General features: G+C 44.1%; 1 protein-coding gene across 3 annotated transcripts in view; it reads left to right on the top strand.

The window, feature by feature from the left end:
* The window catches only part of MYOF (myoferlin), a 153238-nt gene that overhangs the window by 103228 nt on the left and 29471 nt on the right, over positions 1 to 20539 (top strand). For all 3 annotated transcript variants that reach the window (XM_035025232.1, XM_035025241.1, XM_035025221.1), the window contains exons 27-38: positions 1894 to 2008; positions 3882 to 3987; positions 5372 to 5517; positions 7483 to 7656; positions 8540 to 8648; positions 9592 to 9669; positions 12070 to 12251; positions 12346 to 12504; positions 12629 to 12727; positions 13651 to 13812; positions 15900 to 16065; positions 19240 to 19316. In XM_035025232.1, the coding sequence (XP_034881123.1) occupies positions 1894 to 2008; positions 3882 to 3987; positions 5372 to 5517; positions 7483 to 7656; positions 8540 to 8648; positions 9592 to 9669; positions 12070 to 12251; positions 12346 to 12504; positions 12629 to 12727; positions 13651 to 13812; positions 15900 to 16065; positions 19240 to 19316 (1573 nt within the window). The remainder of the gene's footprint in view (positions 1 to 1893; positions 2009 to 3881; positions 3988 to 5371; positions 5518 to 7482; positions 7657 to 8539; positions 8649 to 9591; positions 9670 to 12069; positions 12252 to 12345; positions 12505 to 12628; positions 12728 to 13650; positions 13813 to 15899; positions 16066 to 19239; positions 19317 to 20539) is intronic.

Genomic DNA, 20539 nt, shown 5'->3' with positions numbered 1-20539 from the left:
TTTACTTGCAAGTTAACAAGCTCACCTGCCCTACTTCATGGATGCTGGCAGGAGACACAGGACTCCCGGGTCAGAGACCAAGGATTTCACTCCCACCAGTATTAACATTTGCTCTGGTCCTCAGGGTGACAAGAAGATGGTCAGATGACACTTAAACATGAAGTGGTTGTGTAATAGGAGAGGAACCTGAGCTTAGGGAACCCGAATCTTTTATAATGGGTAGCAAGCATGCTGGTCCTTTGCTCAAGAGAGAGAGACGCTATCTCTGTCTTCCAAGATTATTCCTCCTATAAATATCCCTGATGCTGCAGAAACACGAGAACTCATGGAGAATTACCTCCCAACAAGTAAGAGCATTATCTCCACTTTACAGGGGAGGAAACTGAGACCTACAGAGATTAAGTAACTTGTCCAAAGACACATAGGTTGTAGGTGGTACCAGTCTAGCCTGGGCACCAAAACCAGCACTCAACTATTATGGAATGTCTGTAAGAAACAGCAGAGGGTACACTTTAAATGGGTGACTTGTATGATATGTGAATTGTGTCTCGGAAGCTTGTTATGAAAAAGAAAGGAACAGTAGAGGGGAGGCAAGCTTGTGTCCCCTGGAGTTTGGGTCTCTGAATGTTGCCGACGGCATCAGAATCCGAGCTCCCTCTACTCCACCTCATGACCGGATACTTGAGGTTGGAGGAAACAAGCTTGTGAAGTTGGATTTCAAGGCCTCAAACTAGAGTTTTTCCTCTCTGTCCACATTAGTTTCCTGTGATCACAGGCATTAGGGAAGGAGGGAAATGAGCACGCTGGGTCTGGTCTGGTCTGTTAAGACCCGATGATTGCACATGATTGCTTTTAACCCATGACAGCTTGCTTTGGATAGAGTTGGGGTTGCTGGTGAGGAGAAGGGAAATGGGATTTGAATTGGAGAGAAGGAAGGAAGGTTAGTGAGGATAGGGAAAGGTGGAGGCATTGTGTTTGGAAAAGTGGAGGGTCAAAGCATGTCAGGGCTCGATGGGACCCCAGAGACGGCAGCCAGGTCTTCTGTTCTCCTTCTCTGGGGCCCAGAAAATGATGAGATGGGCTTAATTTATACAAATAGTTGGGGCCACTTCTATTCTGATTTCTTTCCAGGGCTTGATTCTTAGGGAGGATTTGGCAGGGAAAAGATGTCGGAATGGTAAAAGAAAAAGAAACCTCACTTGAGTGGGTACCTGGCAGAAGACTTCAGTCAAAGTTGGAGCCTCTGTACTTTCCTTATGGGTTGTCAAAATAGTTCCAAATCCAAGAGGAAAATTGGCATGGCAGAGAGTCAGTATGGGTTTCTTAATTACCTAAATGGAGTCTGGAGTCTTAAATGACCTGGTTTGGCCGTCGACCTAGGAACTATCCAGAAAATTTAAACTCCTCCCTTCAGTTTGTGTTACGTAGACCATGCAGGCCATGAGTAAAAATTTCCACACTTGGCCTCATGAGACCTTCTCCACTCCATTTTTTAAAACAGGGGGAATGAGGGTGGACAACTTCCTATTCTTTTGAACTGTTAGCCAGGCGTTTTGCTGCAAAAAAGCTGAACGGCCCTGAACTGAAACAAAAATATGGAGCATGAGGTCTATGTAAGGAGCTGCCCACAAGACTGTTTTCCCAGTCCCCACCCTGATTACTGAGAAGGAGCAGCCCTGCTGACTTGAGGAGTCCTCTGTGGTTTAGGTCTCATTGTTCCCCCAGGCCCCTTCTTCACAAGAGTGGCAGAAGTTAGCAGCAGGAAGCGTTTGGTGGCGAACCCAAGGGCTAGCGTCAGGAGGGAACCAGTGTAGATGTTTCCCGACCACGGGGCAGAGCTGGGGTGGTTGGCTACCATTCATTGCTCCTTTGGTAACACGAGCTGGCCCGCAGCTTGCTGACTGAGGCCGACGCGGGTCACACGGAGTTCACGGATGAAGTGTACCAGAACGAGAGTCGCTACCCCGGGGGCGAGTGGAAGCCAGCCGAGGACACCTACACCGATGCGGTGAGCGGACTGCTCCCCACGGAGAGCCTCAAACCCTAACTCTTTGGAACCGTGATCTGCGAATCCTCCAACCGCAAGGCGCGGCCTCCCCTTCTCTTCTGCTCTGTCTCGTGTCCTGAATAGCCTTACCTTAGGCTGAAGCTACACAAGTGCACCTCTAATTATCTTCTCCCGAAAAGACATTGGGTCTGTTTAACTAGATGTTGGTACATGGTAAAGTTTGAGTCGTGCAATTTTTTAATTGTAAATATTTATTTTTAGTTTTTTAAAATCACAACAAATGGAATGCGTATGTCTTTAAAATGTTCAAACAGCATAGAAGGAAATGAAAAGTAATTCTTCTCCCAGATTTACATTCCACCCCCCAGTGATAACCGCTGAAATCTTGTTTCTGTTCACACTCAACTACAAAACTTCTTTCCCCCCCACACACCTAAATAGTATCAACAACTTGTATTTTTCATGTAACAATATATCTTGGGCATCCTTTGATATCAACACATATAGATCTATGAGCTTTCTTTTTTTTTTTTTTTAAGATTTTATTTATTTATTTGACAGAGAGAGACACAGCGAGAGAGGGAACACAAGCAGGGGGAGTGGGAGAGGGAGAAGCAGGCTTCCCACTGAGCAGGGAGCCTGATGCAGGACTCAATCCCAGGACCCTAGGATCATGACCTGAGCTGAAGGCAGACGCTTAACGACTGAGCCACCCAGGCACCCCGAACTATGAGCTTTCTTAAAAAATGCCTGCAGAGTGTCTTATTATGTGCACCCTCTGTAATGTACTTAAGTATCCTCTCCTTGTGGACATTTTGATTTTTTCCCAGTCTTTGGTTTTCTCAAGCAATGCAGCAGTAAACATCCTTATATATACATTTTTATTCACTTGTAAAAGTTTATGTCCAGGAGAGATCCTTGGATAGGTTTGGTCAGATTTCAGTGCATATGCAATTTTGATAAATATTGCCAAACTGCTTTCAGATAGGCTGTATAAGTTTTTATTTCCAGCAACAGTGTATTAGAGGGCTGTTTTCCTAAACACTCACTACCCCCACCACACCAGCTTTGTCAGTGCCCAGATGTCCTTTCCATTTTCTCACTTTTAATTTAAAGTGAAGCTGTGGGGCACCTGGGTTGTTCAGTCAGTTAAGCGTCCAACTCTTGATTTTAGCTCAGGTCATGATCTCAGGGTCATGAGATGGAGCCCCGTGTTGGGCTCAGTGCTGGGCATGGAGCCTGCTTAAGATTCTGACTCTACCTCTCCCTCTGCCCCTTCCCCACTGCCTAAAAATTAAATAAATAATTTTTTTAAATAAATTAAAAAAAATAAAGTGAGGCTGAGCATTTTTCCATATGTTTATGGATCACCTTTATTTCTATTCTTATGAATGTTTTTTCGTAACTGTCCATTTTAATGTAGTCAATACTTAAGTCGATATTTAACCTAAACCTTGCTCAATCTTACATGATTAGCACCTAGAACTTCCAGTGACATTACCTTGTACTTGAAAACACGTGTTTTTCATGCTTTATCCATCTCTGATGGTTTCTTTCCAGTATAACTCCTGAAAAGAGAGTCGTGCCATTTCATAATATTGTTGAACCATATGAAATTGCTGATATTTGACCATTTTTGATCTACAACAACAATTTCCCATGGTTCAACCCAACGTACCCCCTAATAGTGGAAACAGAAGGTATTCTAAAAAACTAATCTTGTGTAGCAACTGTGCATAGAGATTAGAGATTCACAGATTAGCATGTAAATACCATTGTTAAGTGTGTGGTAGCCTCTTGCCTTTGCATCTTATCTGACACTATGGCTTACTTTTCTTCATTTTTTATTTTGTTTTGTCTTTACTGTCTAAAGAACGGTGATAAAGCAGCATCACCCAGCGAGCTGACATGCCCTCCAGGTTGGGAATGGGAAGATGACGCATGGGTATATGATATAAATCGTGCAGTGGATGAGAAAGGTAACATTTTTTTTTTTAAAGATTTTATTTATTTATTTGAGAGAGAGAGAATGAGACAGAGAGAGCACATGAGAGGGGGGAGGGTCAGAGGGAGAAGCAGACTCCCTGCCGAGCAGGGAGCCCGATGCGGGACTCGATCCCAGGACCCTGGGATCATGACCTGAGCCGAAGGCAGTCGCTTAACCAACTGAGCCACCCAGGCGCCCGAGAAAGGTAACATTTTAGATCTATTACCTTGTGGGGTCTCTGCAGCAAGGCCCTGGTTAACCAGAGTAAAGTTTCCTTGGGGGGAGGAGTCCTACTTCTGTTGGTCTGTGACTGTCAGGTCTTGGATATTACCTGTGACTATTCAGATGCAAAATCTGAAGGACAAGGAAGTGCTTGGACAGGTGGGGGTGGGGGCGGCAAGAGTGAAAAATACAAGATCACAGTCGCCAGGTGTCTGCACGTTGAGATGCTGAGGATCCACGATGAGAATTTAGGAGGGAACTGGAATTTGGATGTTCTCTATTCTAATCATACCCCATAGACTCCCTGGGAACATCACACTCAGGACCCTGGGGCTCAGGAAGAAGGACTGTAAAATGCCTTAAAAGTCATCCTATTCAGCAATAATGCAGATTGTTTTGGGGGTTTTTTGAAGTATAGTTGATACGCAATAATGTAGATTATTGACATAGCTTCCGTTAATGGTGTTTATCCTTTTCTGTGAACAGTGATCTGAAGGTAAATGAACTATCTAACATTTGGAAATATCAAAAGAGAAACTCTGATTTCTTTTCCTTATAAAAGAAAGAACAAGCATGGATAAAGAAGGGTTCAAATAGATTATAAATTCTTTGCTGATCTTGATGCACCCACCAAGCCTTATAATAATAGTTAGCATTGACTGAGCACAAACTATGTGCTAAGCATAGTCCTAGTGATTTGCAGGCATTATCTTGATGAATTCTTTTTAAAAAAGTATACTTTACCTTTATGCTGGGGAAATTGGGACATAGACAAGTTTACTAACCTGCAAGAAACTTTTTTAGTAAATAGCCAGTGTGTGGTGATGCTGGGCTTTAAACCCTTCAGCCCTGTCCCCAGCTGCCTCTTGCACTGTGCTTTATTCTTAGATGCACTTAATTACCATGAGTGAGGAGGGATGAAAGGAGAGGAGAACCCCGTGGCCGCAAAGGAAGCTTTTGAAGAGGGATCCAGGGGAACAGAGCTGTGTTTGGGTTTGGCTGAATTGCAGCCAAGTGAAAGGAGCAGTGGAATTCACTGGCACAGGAGAGAATGCTGGGGGAGCAGAGACAGTGACTGGATGTTTCCTGCAAGTTTATCTGGCAATCTGGCAAATGCATCTCTTTGGGATAACTGTTTGCAAACTCTGTTCCAGGCTGGGAGTATGGAATTACCATTCCTCCTGATAATAAACCCAAATCCTGGGTTGCAGCAGAGAAAATGTATCATACTCATAGACGGCGAAGGCTGGTCCGAAAACGCAAGAAGGATTTAACACAAAGCACTTCAAGTACTGCAAGGGTAAGAGTTAGCTTGGGAGGGAGCTAGGCCAGGGGCCACACAGAATTCCCGTTCCTTGGCTATTTCTACAGAAACCATTCGCCGATCAAGGGCGTTAGGCCCTCCCTGCTCAACGGTTCTCAAAACGCACTCCCCGCCCCAACCAGCAACAACACGTTACCTAGGAATGTGTTAGAAATGCCTCACCCCAAGCCCACTGATTTAAGAATTCCAGGGTGGGGCCCAGCAATCTCTCACCAGGTCTTCCAGGTGATCTGAAGGAGGCTAAATGATAAGAACCACTACAGAGTAGTAATAGAAATTATTTTGGTATCATAATGAAGGAGTGGCAATAGTTCAGTACTTGGAATGAAATACATAAGGACTCAAATCTTGGCCTCATTTCCTTTCTCATCTGCAAAATGGGTACAGTACCATGCTTTTAATTAGGGCATACATGGAAGAATAAGTTAAGTGCAATAATAATACTCATAATAATAAGTGGAATATGTTGTGTGTCTTCTATAATGCCAAGTACTAAATGTGCATTGTCTATAATCCACAAGATCTGCATTTTATCCTCATTTTATAGATAAATGACTCTGGGCCATATGTCTAGAAAGTGATTGAGCCAGTGTCTGAACCCAGACGAGGCTATTCCACAAAGGGCCTGACTCATAGCAGGTGCAATGAAGTTACTTTTTATTACAAGTAAGCTTCTTGGGCACGAAGATGGAACCATAGTCATCTTTGTATCCTTCTTGCCAGTTCAGAAACTTGTTCTTGATAAATAGTGGAGGAGAATGAATGAGCTGATGAATGAATATTTCTTATTCAACTCCCCCTATGCTGATGGAGTGAGAAGCTCCTAGAGGCACTTGACTCTCTCCTTCCACATGAGAGCACCAAGGTGATACTGAGCCACTCAGGTCAGAAGACTGGAAACTTGACCCAGTTCTACCAAAAAGTATCATTGAGACTTTGATCATATTCCCTAACCTCCTCACTCCTGGCTACCTGAAATATTTCAATGCTACTGTTAACACTACTAGAGGGTCAATTACAAGATTGTGCTTGACCTGGAATTATGTTTATTCAAAGTTGAAAAAAAAATCCTACAATGATAATAACCCACATAGAGCTCTTGTTTCTGAGATCATAGATATTATTTGGTATTATTTTGCATTTATCAAATCTAGTCATACTTTTAAGATATTTACATACAATTTCCATCAGTAAATGTCAGCTACATGAAGGCCAGGACCTGGTCTTATCTTGTTCTTCATTGCTTCCTCAGCTCTTAACACAATCCCTATCACACAGTAGACACTCGTATTTGTTAAATTGCATAAAACATTGAAAACTGAAGACATTTATATATAAACAGTTTTTAGGATAAAAAGTCCTATCCTCATAAGTTATTAGTTACTGCAGAAGTAATATACTCTGTTCTATCACTTACTTACTAGTTATGCCAGTTACTAGCTTAAATGAGACATTTAAATCCTGGGGGGAGAGGTGTCATTTTTCCCCATATAAGGTAGAGATAACAATGTTTTCCAAACTGTTTATAACAGTAATGATGTCTTATGTGCTAATGAAGTGAGGAAATAGAAAGCAATTTGAGAAAGAATCCATTTTCCTTACCAAAAAAAAAAAAAAAAAATCCATTTTCCGTAACCCTCCTCAAGTCTGAACAAGGTCCCTCTCCTGAGGGTGTAGGGCACCACCTTGGCAACGTCTCATTCCATGTCAGTTTCCTGATTATCTCTGCATATTTCTACAGTTCATCAGCTCTGCAAGGGCAGACAGCCCACCTCCTTTGTTCTTTGTTGTTTCACTGGCTCGTAACACAGTGCTTGGAACAGAGTAGATTTTCAAGACCTATTTGTTGATTGACCAAATAATCTGCTTTATCAATTAAGGGATATTGTTGTTATGATGATGATGATTATCATTAGCATTAAAGTTTTACTTCTGGTCTAGGCCATGGAAGAATATGAAGACCGGGACGGCTGGGAATATGCTTCTTTAATTGGCTGGAAATTTCACTGGAAACAGCGCAGTTCAGATACCTTTCGCCGCAGACGCTGGAGAAGAAAAATGGCTCCTTCAGAAACACATGGTGCAGGTGCCATCTTTAAGCTTGAAGGCGCCCTCGTAAGTAACAAGTGCTCGAAGCTCAACCAAGATTGGCATGGGGAAAGTAGATGAGTGTTGGAGGCTCCACTGACTCCACAGGGACCCCTCCAGCACCGCAGGACTGCAGATGATTTGGGAGAGAGCTACACAACCTAGGTGCTCAATAACTCTTGTTGCATGACTACATCATGACTATAGGAAAGGCTCTAAGAAGTTCTACCACAGACACACCTGTTTAATGTTTCCCCCAGCATTTTCCAAATATATCTATTCTGAAACCCTTGCTGCGGTTGACGCCTGTTAACATCGCAGGCATGGGTTCTTTGGATCCTACCTTGGAAACTATAACTGTTCAGCAAACCGAGAAAGTTAAATACACAGATGTGAGGGGGAGAAAAACAGAAGGATGGCTCACGGAATTAGAGAAAAATTCATATGGAAGCACAGTAAAGAAGGCAGGGAGGGGAAAAGCGCAAAGGTGGAAGGAATGCGTAAGAGAATGGCAGTGGTCCGTCTAAAACAACATGGTGGTCAGGAACCATTTCCAAACGCAGCCTATTTTTCTATTTCGGCACATTGACCCTGCTATGTTGCTTATTCTCATCCTCCTCCCACCCTTTTAATCCCCTTATTTATCCTTTATGCTTTTCCTCTTTTAAATTTTCAGCATCAGGGTTTGGTAAGCCTGGACTTGAGGCAAAAGACTGGCTTCAACTTCTTGCTCTGTCGCTTTCCAGCTAAGTGACCTTGGGCAAGACACTTGCTGTGCTGGGCTTTATTCGTCTTTAAAAATGGAGCAATTGGATGAGCAGAGTCCCTTTTAAAAGCCACCATTCCATTTCTTTGTCATTCTTGCCTCTTTGTGTTGAGGCATTGGTCATGGACTTTTCTGCCTCTTTAGGGTGCAGACACGACTGAGGACGGAGACGAGAAGAGCGGGGACAAACGCAAGTACGGTGCCATCACCGTGTTTGGGGCAAACACCCCCATCATTTCCTGTAACTTTGACAGTAAGTTTTAAATGGATTTGTGCATTCCACCGCTATGACTTATCTCACGAAAACTCTCTGAATCACCGAATAGGATTAAAATGTCTTTATGCAAATGTGACTTTTATTTCGATGAAGAGGATTTTTTCAGATACACTTTTAAAAATCATACTTGGGGTAGAGGGTCATCAGATCATTGACTTTGACATAGTCTGTCCAATATGTACTCATTCTATCTATTAAGCTCCCCAAAAGATTGTTTTAATAAAAAAAAAAAAGAGGTTCAAAAAGTTAAGTAAAGGTTGGCTCCAATGATAATCTTTAGGAATTTTGGAATGAGGCAGACCTATTCTGTACTAATAATAGCAAATGTTTATGATAGGGCTTAGCATGTGCCAAGCACTGCGCGTATATTAACTCATTTAATCTTCATAACCATCCTAGAAGGTGGTGTTATTGTTGTCCTCATCTTAGAGCACTAAGGACAAGATTTCAAGTAGTCTGACTCCCAGAATAATGTGTGGGGGGTGAGAGCATATATACATTAATATAGGGGTAAGGAGTATAAAGATTCTGAACTATCAAAGGAGGAACTTTCCTAGATCTGGGGCTGAAATAGTATAGGAAGCCCTATTTCTATAACTCTTGGAAACCAAGTCTCATTGTCAAGGTCTGTGATGACAAGCAGTGGCCTAAATCTAGGTTTTACAACAGGAGTGATGTTCTCCTGAGTGATACATTTGCATTGGGCTTACTGTAATACTTTTAAAGTTAGTTTTATTTTATAAGAAACAGAACTACTTTGGGAGCACCTGTCATCACCATTATGTGTGCTCTTAATTGTGGAGAAGTAGATTTGAATGACCCATTTATCCGAAACATGAATTATCTCCAAATATTCCAGAAAATTTGCAGTTTACAGTGTTATGTTTCTTATGAGTAACCTCCATCCTGTTCTTTTTAGGAGTCTACATTTACCATCTGCGCTGCTATATCTATCAAGCCAGGAACCTCATGGCTCTAGACAAGGATAGTTTTTCAGGTAAAGGGACAAAAATCTCCATCTTACATGTTATTACATAGCTGGCTAGCTTGAGTCTACTTTTCATCAAGTGGATGTTTTTAGTAATGTCTCACAACAAAGAGGCTTTCCATATTGAAATGAGTTTGATTTGTGTGAAATAAACTGCACAGTCATTAAATAATCACTGAGTATGTTGAGTACTATTGCTGGGTGCTAGAGATACACAGAAGTTACATGGTCTTTTAATACTAATAATCATTAATTGATTAAGTAATAAAAAGCACCAGGAAGAAAAGCAATTTCTGCTCTTTGCTTATACACACAGCTCTCTCTATATGTATACATATATACACTCTGGGCTCTTGGGCTGATCGGTAAGTTAAGATCCTTTATAAATATTTTTTTTTTAAGATTTTTTATTTATTTATTTGAGAGAGAGAGAATGAAAGACAGAGAGCATGAGAGGGAGGAGGGTCAGAGGGAGAAGCAGACTCCCCGCTGAGCAGGGAGCCCGATGCAGGGCTCGATCCCGGGACTCCAGGATCATGACCTGAGCCGAAGGCAGTCGCTGAACCAACTGAGCCACCCAGGCGCCCCTTTATAAATATTTTTGTAGCTCTCTCAAGTTGACAGAAAGATCACAAGTTCGCCCATCTGCCTACAACACCAGGCTTGAGGCAGTGTGGAGTCCATTTTGACCTCTCTGTGGCCTGTTCCCCAAATTCCCTGCACCATAAAGCCATGAGACCCAGCTCGTTTCATGGCCTTTGGACTGGTTCTAAGGGGAAGGCTGTGGGCAGGGCTGGGGAAAAGGCCAGGGGTCCGCTGCTGAGGATCTGTGCTGTTGCTGGTGGGATCATGAATGGTTCAGGGGCCATCTGGGTGACTTGGGGAGATTTCCACTTCAGGACTCGAAGGCCAGCAGAGCTTTGATGGAAACAGCTCTTAAAGCAGTTGCCTGACACTCTGGAATGCTCACATCACTCATGAGGTGTGTTCCAAGCACTCAGGCAACCAACATTTGTGAATGGTTTCCTTTTCTTACAGATTAGAGCAGATTCAACGTCATCCCCATAATACGCATCTCCAAATGGGGTTTGAAGACGTTTTTGAATATTCACCACCAGGGGGCACTCAATCATTGAAAGTCAAAGTTAGACTCTTAATCCTAATTCTTGACTAAAGTTGCATAAAACTCAAGCAGATTCCTTGCTGTTTGAGATATAAGATAACTGATCGGGGCCATGGCTGTTGTAAATAATGCTGCAGGGAACATGGGAGCACAGATAGCTCTTTGAGATAATTATTTCATTTGCTTTGAGTAAGTACCCAGAAGTGGGATTGCTGGATCATATGATAGTGCTATTTTTAATTTCTTGGGGAACTTCCATACTGTTTTCCACAGTGGCTCCACCTGTCTACATTCCCACCAACGGCGCACAAGCGTTACCTTTTCTTCCCATCCTCGCCAACACTGGTTATCTCCTGTCTTTTTGACACTAGACATCCTAACGGGTGTGAGGTGATATCTCATTCTGGCTTTGATTTGCATTCCCCAGAGGATTAGTGATGTTGGACACCTTTTCGTGTACCTTTTGGCCATTTGTATGTCTTCTTCAGAGAAACATCTCTTCAGGTCCTTTGCCCATTTTTTAATTGGGTTATTTGGGCTTTTTGCTATTTTTGTATGAGTCCCCTTGCATATTTTGGATATTAACTGCTTGTCAGATATGTGGTTTGCAACTATTTTCTCCCATTCCATGGGTTTCCATTTTGTTGATTGTTTCCTTTGCTGTGCAGAAGCTTTTTAGTTTGATGTAGCTTCGCTTGTTTATTTTTGCTTCTGTTGCCTGTGTTTTTGGTGTCAAATCCTAAAAAATCATTGCCAAGACCAATGTCAAGAAGCTTACCCCTTATCTATTCTTCTAGGAGTCTTACAGTCTTGGGTCTTGTGTTCAAGTATTTGGTCTATTTTGAGTTGATTTCTGTGTATGATGTAAAACAGGGCTCCAGCTTCATTCTTCTGCATGTGGCTGTCCAGTTTTCCCAGCACCATTTATCAAAGAGACTATCCTTTCTTCATTGTGCCTTCTTGGCACCTGTGTTGAAAATTAATCGATCGCCTATACATGCATTTATTTCTGGGTTCTCTATTCTGTTCTGTTGGTCCATGTGTCTGTTTTTATGCTAATACCATATCGTTTTGATTACTATAGTTTTGTAATATAGTTTGAAACCAGCAAGTGTGATGCCTCCAGCTTTGCTCTTTCTCAAGAAGGCTTTGGCATTCTCTCTCCCAGAGGGTGGTGAGGGTCTGTGGTCAGTGCAACTCGAAGAAGAGCATGCGATTGAAATGAGGGGGCCTGGGGAGCTAGACATTAGCCATGGCCTCACAGTTACTCTCTTTTTCTGTTTTAGATCCATATGCTCATGTCTCTTTCCTCCATCGAAGCAAAACCACTGAGATCATCCACTCAACTCTGAATCCCACATGGGACCAGACCATTATATTTGATGAAATTGAAATCTATGGGGAGCCCCAGACGGTTCTACAGAACCCGCCCCAAGTTATCATCGAACTTTTTGACAATGACCAAGTGGTAGGTAATTTAGAATTTCTAAGACGGCTTGGGGGAATGACGGAGGTGTAGAGGGATATTTGTTGGGGAATTTAAGGACTGCTTGTTTCTCTAGGGCAAAGATGAATTTTTAGGACGAAGCACATGCTCTCCTCTGGTAAAACTAAACCCAGAAACAGATGTCACACCCAAACTTCTCTGGCATCCCGTAATGAACGGAGACAAATCCTGTGGGGATGTCCTTGTAACTGCAGAACTGATTCTGAGGCACAAGGTACTTACTGAGTTCTCACGCATATATTCTTTCCTAGTAGCTGCTTAAAACACTTGCTAATAATCCGCGACACCATTTTCTTGAGCTAAGGAGAGGCAGTTATGTTTCCGTGTTTGTTTTACAGGATGGCTCCAGCCTTCCCATCCTTCCCTCACAAAGGGCACCGAATCTGTACATGGTCCCCCAGGGGATCAGGCCTGTGGTTCAGCTCACTGCTATTGAGGTAGGCAGCTCCCTAAGTTTTAGTGATCAAGTCAAATGACATAGCTACACAACTGGACTCTCTCGTAGGAGATGGAATCTTGCTGCATATTCTCTTGCTGTCTCCAACTTCCTATAGAATTTGTCCAAAAATTTGAAATAGGCATGGAAACAGAAAGCTTGTCGAAATAAGAACAGGTCAACTCCAGCGTTACTGAGGGAATCTAGAGTTCTCACTTACGAGGAGCCAGGAGATTTCTGAGTTTCCCATGTCAACCGGAGAGCTGGGAGAGGGAAGGCAGACTGCGAGCAGCGCGTGTGTGTGTGTGCGTGTGTGCATGCAGAGAGCAGGGGACCCAAAAGGGGGGCTGAGGTGGAGAGAGGGATGGGAGCAATGGGAAACGGTGACATGCCAGACCATCAGAGCAGACACAGGCTGCGGGAGCTCACGGGTAGCTTCATGGACAGCGTCTGGTCCACTCTCAAGGTCTCCCCCTTGTCCAGTCAAGCAGCTGTTACCTTGAGATTGCCCTTCTCAGGCTGTCTTGCTCAGAATTCCCAAAGACCAAAGCTTTAAACAACACTGTGTTAAGGAGTTTACACTTGATCCTCAGAATGACCCTGTGATTTGTTTGCAAACGAGACGGTCGTGTTTGTGGACGAGACATAGAGAGGTTCCAAACTTGCCAGGGTTCGCGGCCAGGATTTGATTCCTGCACCCTTCACTGCTCTGCTTTTTAGCAGCTCAGGCAGAAAAAAGGGGGCAAAACTGCTTTCTCTGCATGACCTACAGGCTTTCTAGGATAATAGTCTCAGAGATTTTAGGCAAATCTACACAAGTCAATCTTAACGAATTTACTAGTTATTAAGGAAGAATTTTTCCTTTTGAATATTATTTGTAATATACTGAGTTTTCCTCCTCTCTCCTTATATTGTTTTCTTTAGATTCTAGCTTGGGGCTTAAGAAACATGAAAAACTACCAGATGGCCTCCATCGCCTCCCCCAGCCTTGTCGTGGAGTGTGGAGGGGAAAGGGTAGAGTCAGTGGTGATCAAAAACCTTAAGAAGACGCCCAATTTCCCGAGTTCTGTTCTCTTCATGAAAGTGGTACATATCAAGACTGTAATAACACGTGTGTTGAGTAGCTGAATTGTACTCAAAATATGAATATATAAAGATTGCCTCCCCCACACCCCACACATACAGAGTTTATATATTTCCAAACTCTGACAGCAACTAGAAAAACCCTGCCTTGAGTTCAGCTTGCCAGTGACGTTTCTCCCTTAGATTCTCACACTGTAGTAATGGTTTCTTGAAGCTTTACACATCCCCAGTGATACAGAAATATTTGTGAAGAATACTTACTTTTTTCTCAAATGAACTTTCCATCTATTCAGCTCTCGGGTACAGGCTTTTGGTCTCTGCCCTGGAGGGCGGAACACTGATCCTCAGTCCTGCCCCTGCAGGTGTACGTGGACCAGAAGCCTCCAGATAGGGACTGGCTGGCTGGGGAAGGGGCAGCGGCAGGGCCCATTTGAGGTGGTGGGGCCGGGACAGGCCCCACCTCCAGTGGAGGGCACCCACTTGGTGCCATGGAAGTCACCCCCCGGTTGTTAGGAAGGGACAGCGTCACATCCGGCTCACGGTCGTCTGTCGTAGATCCCATAGGACTTTGCAGCAAGAAGAGGTCACCCTGTCCTTCCGCTTTTTTTTTTTTTTAAAGATTTTATTTATTTATTTGAGACAGAGAGAATGAGAGACAGAGAGCATGAGAGGGAGGAGGGTCAGAGGGAGAAGCAGACTCCCTGCCGAGCAGGGAGCCCGATGCAGGACTCGATCCCGGGACTCCAGGATCATGACCTGAGCCGAAGGCAGTCGCTTAACCGACTGAGCCACCCAGGCGCCCTGTCCTTCCGCTTTTTAAAGCAGTTTCATCCTTAGTGTTTTTAAAAAGAAAAGTCTTCCTTTCTCACTGTACTGAATAAATAAAAGAGAAAATCAAGGCATTTCCTTGGCGTGATGAAGCAGAGGGCCCAGCACCTTCGCTTTCCTTTTCCCTCCCGAGTCATTTGGTGTTGCTCACACCCGCTTCTCAAATGCTAGGGTCGTGTGGTTTAAAGTCTGCTCTTACAGATGTAGAAACTGAGGCCTAGAGAGGGGGACACCTTATCCAAGTCCCACAGTGAGTGTCAGGCCACACGCTCAGGGCTGCAGTGGTTATGTGGGAGGCGACGCCGGGACAGCTCCGAGCCATTCCCGCGCCCTGCGTGTCGTGTTTGCTCTCGCCTGGCAGAGCAGGCGGCTTCACTCCTCATATGCCCACTTCGGAGGAAACCCAGAGGTTGAGTCATTTATACCAGGGGATCAGCTGGCAAGTAGGAGGCCAGAATTTGGACTTCCGTTCCCCTCACTCCAAAGCCCGTGCTCTTCCCCCTACAATGCTGCAGATGGGGTGCCACCTGGACGCTCCAGGCCAGAATCCCGAAGTGATCGCCCCGGGCCACTCCACCCATCCGTGCCCCCTGCCCAGCCCCTCCCCAGCCCCAAGTTCTAGTCTGAATCTAGTCCCAGCGGGAGTGAGGAGAGCCACTCCGCCAACCCCAACTTCTCCTCCTGTGCGAGGCCAGAGATGAAACATTCCCTGAACCCCATACCGGGTGCACCCTGGGACCAGCCCATGATTCCCGACTCAGACAGTGTCACCGAGGCCACCAAGTTCCACGTGGAGGAACAGGAGGAATCAGGGGAAAAGGAGCATTCTGTCTGGACACTGAACTTCCAGGGCTAAGAGATTCCCAAGCCACACAGTTCCCTTGGAGATTCAGTTTTATCTCGGTTACTTGTAAATTCTAACTCGTCCTCACTGCAGGCTGACTCTGCACCCTTTTACAGAGCACAGCCTGTAAGGCACTAGGCTAAGCAGGTCACACACAGCAGTTAAACAACCCTCCTACTATGGAGGACGTAACTGGGGCCTTGAAGAGTTGAGGTCCTGCAGCTCCCAGGGGCAGAGCCAGGGTTTGACCCCAGGCAGGCTCGAGGCTCATGCCCTTAGGCACGACACTGCTTGCCTCGCATGCATTCCTGAACTACCTACTGTGAGTCCCCGGGGCTACACCAAATGGGCAAACAGAGTCTGGGTTGGTCCCTTTGGTCTCCTACGGAGGAGTGATGCCTGCTTCTGTGACCCCCAGTTCTTGCCCAAGGAGGACCTGTACATGCCCCCGCTGGTGATCAAGGTCATCGACCACAGGCAGTTCGGGCGGAAGCCCGTCGTTGGGCAGTGCACCATCGATCGTCTGGACCGCTTTCGCTGTGACCCTTATGCGGGGAAGGCGGATCTTGTGCCACAGCTAAAAGGTAAGATGCATGTCTATATACACCATTTGGGGCTTCTCATGTGTGATCTGATTTAATCTTTACCAACCTGCTCAAGATAAAAATAAGCATGCAGATGAGGAAACAGTTTGATTTACAGTGGGCTATGTAACTTTCCCAAGGTAATATAGCTAGTACGTGGCAGAGGTAGGTTTGAATTCCCACCTTGTTTTGGGGGATCCAGTGCTCAAACTACTACCTTCTGAAGTAACCTGTCCTAGCTGAACACTCGATGTCTCTGCAGGAAATGTTAAGTGCTTCCTCAAATTGTCATGTAGTCAAGCAGAGAAGACAAACAAGGCAATGACCGGTTGCTTTCCAGTGTGATAAATGTTTTGATGCAGAAATCCAGGGGTCCCCTCGTGAGCACAGAAGCAGGGAGAGGATTTTTCTTTTGTATTGCTTTCCATCTATTATCCTCATGAACATGTCCTGTTATTGTGATATAATTGGGAAAATATTATTTCATTGTTATCCGTGGAGGAAAAACTGGCACCTGCTGAGTTTAAATGACTTGCCTTGGGTCACATGATTAAAAAGTGGATGATAGAGCAGGGATAATACTTAGCTTAGGGGTCCAAAGAAATAACAGCTAATGGATAGCATTTTTGTTACTGCCCGTTAAATAATGACTCGTTTTTAGCTTACTCTGTGCAGGGTCCGTGTTAGGGGCGGGGACTGGGACACGACAGGGAACAAGGTCCTAGGGCCCTTCCTGGCTTCATGAGATTAGGCCCCATGGAGAATTGGCACACACCCATTCAGCAGATCGTTGGTGCCTCAAGACTGAAACAGATGTCTTCTGTTTAAGCAGCTGCACTGCTAACCACTTCTATTTAATCTTCTAGAAGTTTTGGTATTGATTTTACAGAGCATCTGAAACTCATCTGTTATGTGGGTCTGAGCATCCTGTATCCTTGATTCAGAGAAGAGGAAAAAATAAAATCCACAGTCACACGTGGGCAAAAAAAAAACCTACATGAGTTTACCCAGAAATTTCCCATGCAGAGCATTTTGTGTTTAATTGATAATACCTAAAATAGTGACATTTTTTATAACAACAAGGATTATTGTAACCACAGCATTGTTGTACTGGGGGCTACTAAATGGAGAGAAACAATTGTCCTAACATTTTTCCTAGTGCTTTCATGAGACAAAGTTCTTTGATACAAATCTGTGAAATCACAAATTCTGCAACCTTTCTCTGGCCTCCGAGTGTGGACCTGTTGGTGTCTATTGGTCAGGGGGCTGGGTAGGTTGGGCCTCAGGCAGAGGTCTCCTGGTTAGTGACTGTATGTAATTAATGTGAAGTGTGGTCAAGGTTTCAGAGAAGTCTTCAAAGAGGAAACTAATCCCTAAGGAGTATGGGGTGGGGAGAGCATAGTATTCCTAAGACCAGAATCTATTATTTTAGATCAATCTTGTTCTTTCTTAAAACCAATAATAGGGTATGAGTTGAGGAATGTATTTGGCTGGCTTAATGTTGGAAGCATATAGAATAACTTATTCCTCCTGTTCTTGAGGCTTTGTTGCCATGAGGCTGGTAAAGCAGAGAACTGGTAAGAAAGAACTCGAATACAGTTGTGTTCCTGCTTGCCTGCCTGACTGGCTGTCATGTTCTGTGTTATGTGTGTGTCAGGAGTTTTGGGGGAGACTATCTTGGAAATGCAGAGACTGCTGATAAATATGGGGGTTCCACATGGGTGTAAAAAGACCTAGCATAGCAACTGGGGTATCATAGATGTTCAGTAAATGTCAGTCTCCCCAGCCTCCCCAGTATCCCCCTGATCATTTCCAACATTCACTGAGCATTTACTCTGCTCTGGGCTCCGGTGTGTTAAAACACAAGGTTTGGGGTCACACAGCCCTAGGTCACCTACTTCCACTTCCTAAGTGTTTAACCTGAAGCAAGTAACTTGCATTCTCTTAGCTTCAATTTGTTTTTTAGTCTTTATAATGGGGATAATGGTGCATATTCTGCAGGATTATTGAGGGATTAAATGAGATAAAGTATGTGAAAGGCTTAGCTCACTGCCTGGCACATGGTATCTACCTAAAAAATGTGTCTTCCCTCCCGTTTTATGTCCTGCATGGGTGGGTTAAACAAAAAGTTCTTTTGGCTTGGCAGTTCCTTCTGTCTGGGTGCTGGCCTCCTGTTGAATGTCTGACTGCCCAGTGCCATCTTCCAGAAAGGGTAGACATACCCCTCACCCACACCCCTACCCCAGGTTGAGGCTTCGGTGGAAACAAACTTGGTGAGCCCAGGGGCTACCCTTGAGCCCTTGCTCTAATCCCCAAACCCAGAGCCACAAATACAGTTGATCCTTGAACAAGGCGGGGTTTAGGGGCGCTGACCCTCACGCAGTCAGAAATCCATGTACAGCTTTGAGTCCCCTAAAGCTTAACTACCACTAGCTTCCTGTTGACCGGAAGCCTTAAATACCAATAACGTAAACGGTCCATCAACACACATTTTGTATGTTGTATGTGTTATATACTCTATTCTTACATAAAGTAAACTGGAGAGAAGAAAACATTAAGAAAATCACAAGGAAGAGAAAATGCATTTACAGTACTATACTGTATTGAAAAAAATCCACATATAAGTGGACCCACACAGTGTTCAAACCCATGTTGTTCAGGGGTCAGCCTTCTTCTGGGAATGGCCTAAAACCGGGGTGATGCCTCTTCCCTGTGCACACACTATGGGAACCAGGCTGAATGAGCCACTGTAACTTCAGACCTGAAATGGGCAACTGTTCGCCCTGCTTTGCTTTTCTGTGTCTGGGAACAGATTCCAAGAAACTGAGGCTCCTTTAGATATAGGTTCCCCTCCCCCCACATCCTCTAAAGACATGTATTCACACAATCGACACCATTCTCTTTTGATCCCTTCCTATGTACAGGCACTGGGCTAATTGTCCAAGACAAGAGAAAAGTGGGCCATATCGTTCCTTAAAGGTGTCTAAACCTACATTACGTTTTGGGAAAAGTGATGAGTTACTGGGTCACCTTCTCCATTCGGGTGTGGTCCTCTCTACTCAGGAAGTCCCACCCATGAGGATGCCACTGTGCCTGCTGAACTTGGACTTGGACTAGAATGTTCACTCCTGAATTTCTTTAAGCATCTTAGGCGAGAAATTGTTTGTCTTGCAGCTTCCCTTCTGTCGACCCCGCCCTGCCGGGATGTCATTATCGAAATAGAGGACACCAGACCGTTACTGGCTTCGAAGGTAGGTTTCAGAACTGATCACTGGATAATGTCAGTTGTGTTTTCCAGGTGGCCTAGGCATTGGGCAAATTCAGGCAGACAACCATTCAATGCAATTGAAATAATAATAACCAATCCAGTTGATTGAGGTAGAATAAGGAATCCAAATCTTAAACTCATCAGTAGGTAAGATGACGTTATGCAGACTAGTGTCCTCTACCCTGGGTCACCCAGGATACTTAAGATAGGGCCAGGACCTACCCTCCAAGAGGAAGAGGGCCTAGTAGACATCAGTATATTTAAAAATCTCTCCATGTGATTCTAACGTGCAGGCAGGTCTCAGAACTATTGGTGTGGACAGTCTGAATGATACCATGTGCTAGAAAGAGAAATTTCAGGAGACAGTTTATAGCATAGAACATTCAGAAGAGGGATGCATGTAGCACAGAGTTTTTTTCCCTACATGAAGGAGAAGTGTCACGGATTTTTACTGACCCAATTTGTCCAGATATGGGGTATCTTAGATTTTTATACTCACTGTAGTTTTGAAGTGAAGAAATTGGTGGAAATGCTCACTCAGGACCCTATTTTAGAGCGATTCCAACCAATTCTACAAGAAGGAAAGGGAAAGAAAATGTAAAAAGGTCTCAGTCCAGAAAAAAGAAAACATCAAATATCTCCCTGTTTGTGTTGGCATGTAGGATGGACTTTCACAGCATGTTTTAATGTGCAAACTGGCCAAAAAATGCACATGATTGCACTTTAATATGTTATGTCCATGAAGAGTACCTTTTAAAAAATTCACTTCCTTCCCACTTCATTAAGCTCACTAACAACTGGACCACATTAAATGTGATCTCCCCCGCCAGCACCGTGCAGCAGTGGATCTGGTTCTGTTCCCCAGGAATCGTCCACAGTCACAAATGACAATACCAAATTTGTAAAACGACCACGTTCACTTTGTAAACGACCTCACATATTCCCAACAAAACAGTAGTTGCCCAGGGAGAAATTAAGGATTGTATACATAAGACCTTTTATGTACATTTTCACAACCACTCTGGAAAAAAGCGGTTTTAGATCCTGTTCTATAATCTGTCTCCGGTTTTCCTACTTCCCATTGTCAAACAATTCTTATTCATGCCTGCTGTGTACTTAATAGCCCTACGTGGGGGGATCAAGAAGAATAAGGCCAATCTATGCCGATATTCTCACTCATTTCTTTTTTTTTTTAAAGATTTATTT

This window comes from Mirounga leonina, unplaced genomic scaffold (genome assembly GCF_011800145.1).
Source record: "Mirounga leonina isolate KUSES-001 unplaced genomic scaffold, KU_Mleo_1.0 Mir_114, whole genome shotgun sequence".
Lineage (NCBI taxonomy): Eukaryota > Metazoa > Chordata > Mammalia > Carnivora > Phocidae > Mirounga > Mirounga leonina.
This window is presented reverse-complemented; position numbering and strand designations above follow the sequence as displayed.